Below are 9,579 nucleotides of genomic sequence, written 5' to 3'. Positions count from 1 at the left end.
AAATCACCATACAAATACGCCAACATTTATTCAAGACAGTCGTATGCAACAAGACCCCATGTTGAACTACTGACTCAGATCAGAACTCAACAGATTAATATCTCCCCACTGTTAAGATTCTTAGCTTACTGCAAAGTTGAGGAACCCTGTGACAGACAAATCCAAACTATGAATAAGGGTCAAAGTTAGATTAGCAATATTGTACATGGTCCCAATCCCAAACTACTTGTTATCTCTCCCTCTAATATCTGACTAGACTACATAGATATTAGTTGTTGTAACAGCTCCCCCTCGCCAACCATCTGCTGGGCTAGATCATACTACCTGGTAGATAGGTGAGTCCTATACTATGAATCAGGTTAGAGGAGATAGCCAGATAACTTTGGTCAATTCTAAATTCAACTCGGGATAACCGATACCAGGAAAGTGGCTCACGTTTTAGCCAGGTAAATTTCAAAGGCAACAAACCTTTTAGAACCAACCTGTTCTGGGGCAGGCTAACTCAATCGATCCTTAATAGTGTCTGAGCCATAACTTGAGTACCAATGAAATTAGATACCCTCCCTCGCTCAAATATTGTGTGATCATCCCTTTCTTTTGAGAAAGACAACTGATTAAATATTTTATTAATCAAATGTTGTGTTAAAAAAAATTGTAATATTAAAATACCTATCACATTACACATTTAGTAATGACAGCATTTGGTTTCCAAACTGTACGTTTTTCTGCCCAATTGGATTTAAAAATTTGCCAAAGCCACAACTAACCATAGACATAAAATCCATAGGATGGCAGTACCCATTCAAGTCAAGACTGGCAGCCATTGCTAGTGTACCCATGAGTTTAACAGTCAAACTGGCAGGGTTAGAGGTTCAAAAACCATTCTATGGATTATTTGTCTATGGCCACAATGCAACAAGCTGTTCCACAGATAGAAGGAGCGATTGGAGTGGGGAAAAGGTGCTCGTGCATTGATAAGCACACCAAAGATGTCCATAAAATATAGACGTCACTTCTAAAAGCCTATTTCACACCATAGCCTGCTGAATTCACAAGATGACTTTTCTTTCATTGCGCCACAAAATGTAAAATGTGGCACTGACTCGCCGATGGATCGATGTTTCAACATTGTCTCAATGAAGAGTTCAGCGTTCGACTATCCACGTGCGAGGCTGACGAGAAATATCCACCTTTGTAGTACGGATAAAGCCTGACCTTGAATGTGAAGCAAACTGAAGCTGGCTAGCTTTTAAAAAGCCTGAGTAGATCTAGCTTGCTTTGTACTATAAACTGGGTGGTTTGAGCCCTGAATGCTGACTGGCTGACAGCAGTGGTATATCAGACATATACAACGGGTATGACAAAACATGTATTTTTACTGCTTTAGTTGTGTTGGTAACCAGTTTATAATACCAATAAGGCACCTCCGGGATATGTGGTATATGGCCAATATACCACGGCTAAGGGCTGTGTCCTGGCACACAGCGTTGTGTCGGACAGAGAACAACTCTTAGCCATGGTATATTGCCATACATCACAAACCCCCGAGGTGCCTTATTGCTTAAGTATACCACTCTGGTGTCCCAGGTCTGAATTAGTCCCTGATTAGAAGGAGAGGATGAAAAGCAGAAGTGTTTTGGCCCTCCAGGACCAACAATTAACAGCTCTGGGCTAGAAAGAGTGATAATACCACATCCCATTGTTTACACAAGATCCTTCAGGTCATTGGGGCGGGGGTACCAAGAAATACCTGAGTGATATTGTAGATTCAAGGGGTCAATTTGGGGTTCTTTGTGGCCATTTTCAATGCATCATCACCAAAACTATACTTCTGAGCTCGTGGTCACAATTTAGACAGATTGCAGATACACAACATGGTAGAAATTGAATAGAACAAACAAGCCAAAGTTCCCTTTGTTTTGATGATTATATTTAAGCATCAGCATCTTTTCTTGGAAATGGGGCAGCATATAAAAAAAATGAATGAAATAAGAAAAAAACTAGACTACATGTCAATCGCTACACCACCCCTGTACAGTGCAGGTTGACAGTTAAGGACACCTCACCCTCTCCCCAAAAATCCCTCACCTCCCCTCCTCATTGATTCCCATATTCAAAGTCACCCCCTTTCTCACGGTCACTACTGCAAAAGCTCCTCGCCCAAACAACGCGGAGAAGAGCAAATTTGGGACCCATCGGCGCTCAGGGTCAGAGTTCAAGCCCCTCCTTTACCTGGCTGTAGGTGTCCATGACTCCAAAAAATAAGTATTAACAACTCAGGGGATAAAAGTATTTTGTCTGCTAACTCTGATGCCAGCTCTGATCATTATCCGGGCCCTCAGCTTATTTCTAACGGTATCTCTAATGTATTCTACTCCGATTGGTTTATTACCTCAGAATAAAACTAAAATCAGAATAGAATGCCTTCGGTAATTGACGATGAACAAAATGCCCTCTAACAAAGTACACAGCCAGCAGCTTCCTCCCAGTCGAATGATGGATAATGGAGTCCATCCACTGTTCCAAAAGAACAAAAAGGTTGCAGTCTGTAACGTCCTCCTGGGGAATTGGTGATATGGGTGTGGCCTGAAGAGATAGAAAAAACAGGGGCTTAGTTCCTCTCCTGCACAAATACAGTCTCCTGTGGACATAGCCCCGCCTCCTGCAGTGTGATGTCATAGTCCAAGTGGGCCAGCTTCCGCCGGGGGAAGTTTGTGACGAGCTCGAAGCGTTCATTGGGGTAACCCTTCGACTGGACGTGTCTCACCAGAGCCTGGATGGGGTGGAGGACACAGAGGAAGAAGGTAAGTAACAAGTCATGGTAGCAGCTTACTAAATAACGTCTTGATAACTACAGTGGCAAGAAAAAGTATGTGAACCCTTTAGAATTACCTGGATTTCTGCATAAATTGGTCATAAAATTTGATTTGATCTTCATCTAAGTCACAACAAAAGACAAACACAGTCTGCTTAAACTAATAACACACAAACAATTATACGTTTTCATGTCTTTATTGAACACACCGAGTAAACATTCACAGTGCAGAGTGGAAAAAGTATATGAACTCTTGGATTTAGTAACTGGTTGACTCTCCTTTGGCCGCAATAACCTCAACCAGACGTTTTCTGTAGTTGCGGATCAGACCTGCACAACGGTTAGGAGGAATTTTGGTCCATTCCTCTTTACAAAACTGTTTCAGTTCAGCAATATTCTTGGGATGTCTGGTGTGAACCGTTCTCTTGAGGTCATGCCACAGCATCTCAATCGGGTTGAGGTCAGGACTCTGACTGGGCCACTCCAGAAGTCGTATTTTCTTCTGTTGAAGCCATTCGGTTGTTGATTTACTTCTGTGTTTTGGGTTGTTGTCTTGTTGCATCACCCAACTTCTGTTGAGCTTCAATTGGCCGACAGATAGCCTTCCATTCTTCTGCAAAATGGCTTGATAAACTTGGGTATTAATTTTTCTGTCCATGATAGCAAACTGTCCAGGCCCTGAGGCAGCAAAGCAGCTCCAAACCATGATGCTCACTCCACCATACTTTACAGTTGGGATGAGGTTTTGATGTTGGTGTGCTGTGCCTTATTTTCTCCACATGTAGTGTTGTATGTTCCTTCCAAACACCTCAACTGTAGTTTCATCTGTCTACAGAATCTTTTGCAAACTTCAAACATGCAGCAATATTTTTTGGGGACAGCAGTGGCTTCTTCCGTGTTGTGCTCCCATGAACACCATTCTTATTTAGTGTTTTACCTATCGTAGACTCGTCAACAGAGATGTTAACATGTTCCAGAGATTTCTGTAAGTCTTTAGCTGACACTCTGGGATTCTTCTTAACCTCATTGAGAATTCTGCGCTGTGCTCTTGCAGTCATCTTTGCAGGTCGGCCACTCCTAGGGAGAGTAGCAACAGTGCTGAAATTTCTCCATTTTTTTTTGTCTATATTGAATACAATACATTTGTGTTATTAGTTCAAGCAAACTGTGCATGTCTATTGTTGTGACTTAGATGAAGATCAGATCAAATTGTATGACCAATTCATGCAGAAGTCCAGGTAATTCCACAGGGTTCACATACTTTTTGTTGCCACTGTAGTTATAGGCATGGAAGATCCTTTATAATGTCCTATATGTCCCAGGGAGTTTGGGTCAGTTGCATTTCAACTCAGGATTAATTGAAAATCAATTATTGAACTGAAAACTAACCAGGACTTTCTACGTGGACTTAATTCAGCTCATGAATTGAACCGAAGACCTAACACAAGAGTCCAGTCTCACCATAAGCTTAGCCTTGAACGATAGGGCGATCTGCTCTCTCTGGCCATCTGGATAGCGCAGCATCAGTCTGGCCTTGGGACCTGACGATACAATACAGGAAGAATGCAGTCAGAGTAGAGATGGAGGAAGACGTAGTCATAGATACACACAATTTACATTTGGTCATTTAGCAAAGGCTCTTATCCAGAGCGATTTACAGGAGCAATTAGGGTTAGGTGTTTTGCTCAAGGGCCCATTGACTGATTTTTCACCTAGTCGAACCAGCGACCTTTTGTTACTGGCCCAATGCTCTTAACTGCTAGGCTACCTGCTAGACTACAATCTCAGAGTAACAGTCACAGCCACACACTTAAACATGATGCGCAATAACACAGTAGTTTTAATACCATTGTCATCAAGGCAGTCGAGGTCGGAGGTTTCCGTCTTAACAGATCTGGAGCTTTGGCCAGCTGAGGTGCGATGGTTCTCCCCAGAACGATGCTCTGAGTCTGGGTCGGCTTGGGAGCGGGCCGGGGTGGCCGCCGGAGGCTCCAAGTGGTTCTTTTTGCTCTCCTCTTTCCTGTGGCTGTTCTCTTTGTGGGGGGACTTCCTGTGACGGGCCGGGGGACTGTCTGGCCGTGGCGGGGGCTGGGGGGCTGCGGCTGCAGAAGTGGGAGGGGCTGGTCCTGGAGGGGTGTGTCCGCCCATGGAGTAGGAGCTGCCCTCCCGGGGTTCTGTTGTCTCGTTGTCCGAGCCGTCAACAGAGATTAGGCCCTCGCTGTCAGAGAAGGGTTCTGCTTCGGAGTCTCCATCCGAGTCTGCATCTGCAGAGTGGGGGGAGTCAGGGAGGTCGGGGGCGGAGGACGACTCATAATGGGTCTCCTGGAGAGAGGCTCGGATGGCTGCCTCCAACTGGCTGTCCTCACTGGCGTCTATCAGACTCTCCTGAGAGAGAGATGGGGAGAATAAATCAAACAGAGGTGTGAAAGAGAGATAGAAGTGATGAAGAGAGAAAGAGTGAACAGATTGAGAGAATAAAGTTACATTGTGACTGGAATTAGCAATATGGATCTTATTTAAGAAAACACAAAGAGAAAGCTGAAAAAAGAGAGTAGGAAGTGACTCACAGAGCGGGCGCGTTTGGCAGGTGGCGGGTGGCTGGATGCCGGGCCGTCTAGCTGGCCATGTTCCGTCAGGAAGCCCGTCACCTGTTCAAGAAACGAAGCCACGTCCAACTGGTTCCACTCCACCATCTTCTGACCTGCAGAACGGTCAAACATCGTCAGTAAGACTTTCCAAAACCTTTTTAGTGTTAGTAACTGACCAAGCACTCAGAAACCCAGAGCAGGCCTCACCAGTCCGGGGGTCCAAAATGGAGATATAGGGAAACTTGTTGAGCTTGTAGAACTGGATATATCTCTGTCCCTCTTCACTGTCGTGGTAAACCTGTCAACGCAAACACACACACACAGCAGGTCAGCTCCCCTCAACACGCCTCTATGGCACACAGTGTGTGTGTGTGTGTGTGGAAGTGACAGCGTATGTACTGTGTATGCATGATAGACCAACTGGCAGGTGTCTTCACTGACATTTTCAACGTGTCCCTGATTGAGTCTGTAATACCAACATGTTTCAAGCAAACCACCATAAATTAATGTTCATACTACCTCAATTGAGCCGACCAACCAGCGTTCCCTCACATTGGCTAACCCGGGCTATCTGCATTGTATCCCACCACCCACCAACCCCTCTTTTACACTACTGCTACTATCTGTTCATCATATGCATAGTCACTTTAACCATATCTACATTTACATACTACCTCAATCAGCCTGACTAACCGGTGTCTGTATGTAGCCTTGCTACTGTATATAGCTTGTCTTTTTACTGTTGTTTTATTTCTTTACCTACCTATTGTTCACCTAATACCTTTTTTGCACTATTGGTTAGAGCCTGTAAGTAAGCATTTCACTATAAGGCTGTATTCGGCACACGTGACAAATAAACTTTGATTTGATTTTATAGCAAGGAGAAAAATTGTCACAGTAACCACATTTCCATCCGACCATTTCATGCAGATTAATTACCTGACACATGAATAAAAAAATCACAACCGGGCTGATGGAAGCTGATGGCGGTACAATTTTATAAATGCCCGACAGACAAAATGTTTGTGGAATTTGGTGGAATCTTTTTGTGTCTGTAAAATAAAATGAGATAAATGGCGGTGGAAACTACTTTATGCGCAGATATTTATATAATAGCCTTCATATCCAAGTAAACTTGGGAGTCACGCCAAGATATGTTGTGTGGTCCTAATAAACATGCAGTTTGTTAGGCTACAGATAAGTCATGATGAACTTCAAGGTGGTGAAAGTGCTCGGTAAAAAGCTTGACGCTCATTTCCAATAAATATAGAGGCTCTTAGTCTGGTGATGATCGATGCTTGGCTGCCGTTTTACAACTACAAATAATATTGCTCTTGTCCATAATAATCACATAATGTAAGTAGACTACCCACACAGTATCTGTGAGCTGTTGGCCAGAGCACATGTACCAAGACCAGAATGGGCACATTTGCTATAAAACAGTTTGTGACAAAACCATCAGTAGAGTTGAAAAAGAGCTGAAACCCGTTTAACTTGAATTTTTCATTCGGTACATGGGAATATACGTTTTTTTTAATGTGAACTAAATCATCACGCACAACCTTTTATCCTCAAAAAGTCTGATATAAAACATCTCTGGTGGGAAAAAAATGTTTTATGCAGATTTGATAACATTTGCATGAATATCTGCTGCAAACTGGATGGAAACCTAGCTACTGAAACAAAGTATTTATTTCTGAATGGGAAGGTGACATTTCATGTGTGAGTGCACATTCGTACCTGCCAGAATATGAAGTGCTCCCTGATGATGGTCCGGACCGCGTCGTTGCTCCACACGTCTCTGTTGAGACACTGGCAGGCAAAGTCCTGCACATTCTGGATGTTGATCATCAGCCACTTGTTCTCCAGCTGACCACAGTCCTTCGCCTAGAGAGAGAAAGGAGCCAGATAGCTATTAAGCAATATGGTAATAGCTCCACCTTGCCCTCTGGTAGGCTAGGTGGAATTGTTACAATTTGCTTAGAGGCCTATTCAATCCTTTCAGCTAATAATGGTTTGGATGAGGGTCGACTGACAGTCCTCCGGGTCAAGGGAGCTTGGGTGTCCAGGGGGAGGGGGATCCTCACCGTCTCAAAGCTGCCTTTGTGCATGAGCTCGACGGGGGGCCGGAACAGATCCGCCAGGGTGCTGAGTTTTTTGTCCGCCGCACTGCCGTTCCTCAGCTCCTGCTCCTGGCGGACTTAAAGAGGGCAGAGAAGCCTTTAGCGTATATACCACAACCTGACCAAGATCACAACACAAGTAGTGCTTTGCCAGATGCCTGAAGGCTGGGTGGCACTATTTGCTATGCAAACACATACACATGTGGGCAACTTACTGGTTTCTGTTTGGAAGTCCCTAAAACCGTCAAATATGGAGCGGGCAGGTCTTCGTCGCTTTGGCGCTGCGAGAGTGATAGATGTAGAGAGAGTGAGAGACTGTTAGATGGACTGAGACAGAGATTGGGGGAGACAGTGGGAGCTTCAAGTTGTAGTGAGGTAGGATAAATTATGGGGTTGCTCTGCAGTACTGTACCTCCAAACATAGGCTCTGGCTCCACCAGTATGTCCTGCTTCTGAGGGATGGGCGCCCGCACTTCGTCACTGCAAAACAGACAGACAATATTCAACTTTAATTCTAGGAGTGCAGATCTTTTTCTCATGAACGTGCTTTAAATGAAAAACAACAAGACCAGGATTGGCGATCTCTCGAAGTTTGGGTTTGTTTCATCACAGGCCCCATCTCGTATGACCCTGCAATTGTTGGTGTGGTGGAACAGGCCATTGACTTACTCTGCGGGGGGAGCTTTGCTGCTGGATGCCCCTGCTGAACTGGAGCTGGTGCTGGGCTCCTCTGCGATCCCCCCTCCGTCCAGGAACATGGTCACTGCCATTTCTAGATTGTTGTTGCATGCTTCTAGCATATGCTTCCCCACACTCTCTGTGGCACCTGGGGAAATGTAACAAATAGCATGGATCACACACACACACACACACACACACACACACACACGTATTACATCTGAAATATATTGTGTTGCATTGAATAATTTCTTAATTGGTTGACATAATCCATGTTATTAACTGTTTCACGAGATCTGTACACCAACTAGGATCAAGCTTTTTTTTTTAAACGGACTCATGCGCATGCGCGGTTCTTGTTTGAACTGAACGCACTGGCAGAAAGATAATGGCACTTTCACTATGTATACGTTTTATCTCCATGCATGGTAATCAAGAACTGTGTGACATGTGCAATTTACAAGCAATCTAAACTTGCATGCAAAAATGTCTGCATATATAGATGGTTAGAGTTTGTCATGTTTACTGCGCATGTCTGTTTCACTTTTCATGTCTTCTCGACAGAACATGATACGATCACACAAAAAAATGGGATGATTCGGCCAAACTGCCATCTACATATATATAACATTAAACGTAGCATCGTTAAATTGCAATTTTAATGCAAACTTTGTGTAACGGTAACGTTAGCAGAGGGAGGCTGGTGTGGTGCTTCCGTTCCGATCGCTTGAACATGACAGGCGGGAGATGTTTCAGCCATTGTAAGGTGGAGCCTAGGCTAGGTTAGCTCGACAAGAGGAAAATGTTGCACCCAACGTCCATTCCACAGAAATGAGAGAAAATAAGGCGAGTTATTGCACCTCTAGATACTCAAAATGACTTTTGGGGAAACTCTAGAAAGCCATTTTGTGTCAGACATCATCCCAAGACAATTCTAAGTAGTCTTTCCTGGGGGTAATTTTATGTTTAAAAGTGATATGTTCCATTCTGGTGACCACACACTTGACGGTCGTAGCTATCTCCAGTTATTTTTTCCCCTTGTGTGACAAGAGGGGGCAGTAAGTAAGCACTGATGCCCCGTCTGATTTTCCTGCGCAGCGTTCTGTGATGCTGGGGCGACATGATTGTTTTCGGAAGCTAACTCGTGAAAAATTTACATTGTAACAATAAAAGGTAACACATTTTACCTGTAATAGATGTGAACTGTTGTATTAACCCATTCACCCCCGGAGTTGATGCGTCCCCGAGCGCCGCCATCTTACCGCCACCAACAACAACACAAATCATGCGCGTGCGTACTGCCGTTCTGTACTCGCGAGCTTTGCCTGGATGGCTGCGTGACACAGACTTGTGTTGGATTGTGGGTCATGTATTT

At 44.2% G+C, this 9,579-nt stretch overlaps 1 protein-coding gene across 1 annotated transcript; it reads right to left on the bottom strand.

The window, feature by feature from the left end:
• LOC110530216 (UBX domain-containing protein 7) lies at positions 1–9,543 on the bottom strand. Its single transcript, XM_021613104.2, has 11 exons — positions 9,392–9,543; positions 8,196–8,352; positions 7,939–8,006; positions 7,742–7,807; positions 7,491–7,603; positions 7,144–7,290; positions 5,611–5,701; positions 5,383–5,516; positions 4,663–5,200; positions 4,277–4,356; positions 1–2,773 (listed from the first exon to the last, which is right to left on the bottom strand). The coding sequence occupies exons 1-11, from the start codon at positions 9,489–9,491 to the stop codon at positions 2,612–2,614; spliced, it is 1,656 nt and encodes a 551-aa protein (XP_021468779.2). The 5' UTR covers positions 9,492–9,543; the 3' UTR covers positions 1–2,611.
• Positions 9,544–9,579: the final 36 nt, after the last annotated feature.

This window comes from Oncorhynchus mykiss, chromosome 8, assembly GCF_013265735.2.
Source record: "Oncorhynchus mykiss isolate Arlee chromosome 8, USDA_OmykA_1.1, whole genome shotgun sequence".
Classification (NCBI taxonomy): domain Eukaryota; kingdom Metazoa; phylum Chordata; class Actinopteri; order Salmoniformes; family Salmonidae; genus Oncorhynchus; species Oncorhynchus mykiss.
Note: the sequence above shows the minus strand (reverse complement) of the source record. Positions and strands in the feature narration are given on the sequence as shown.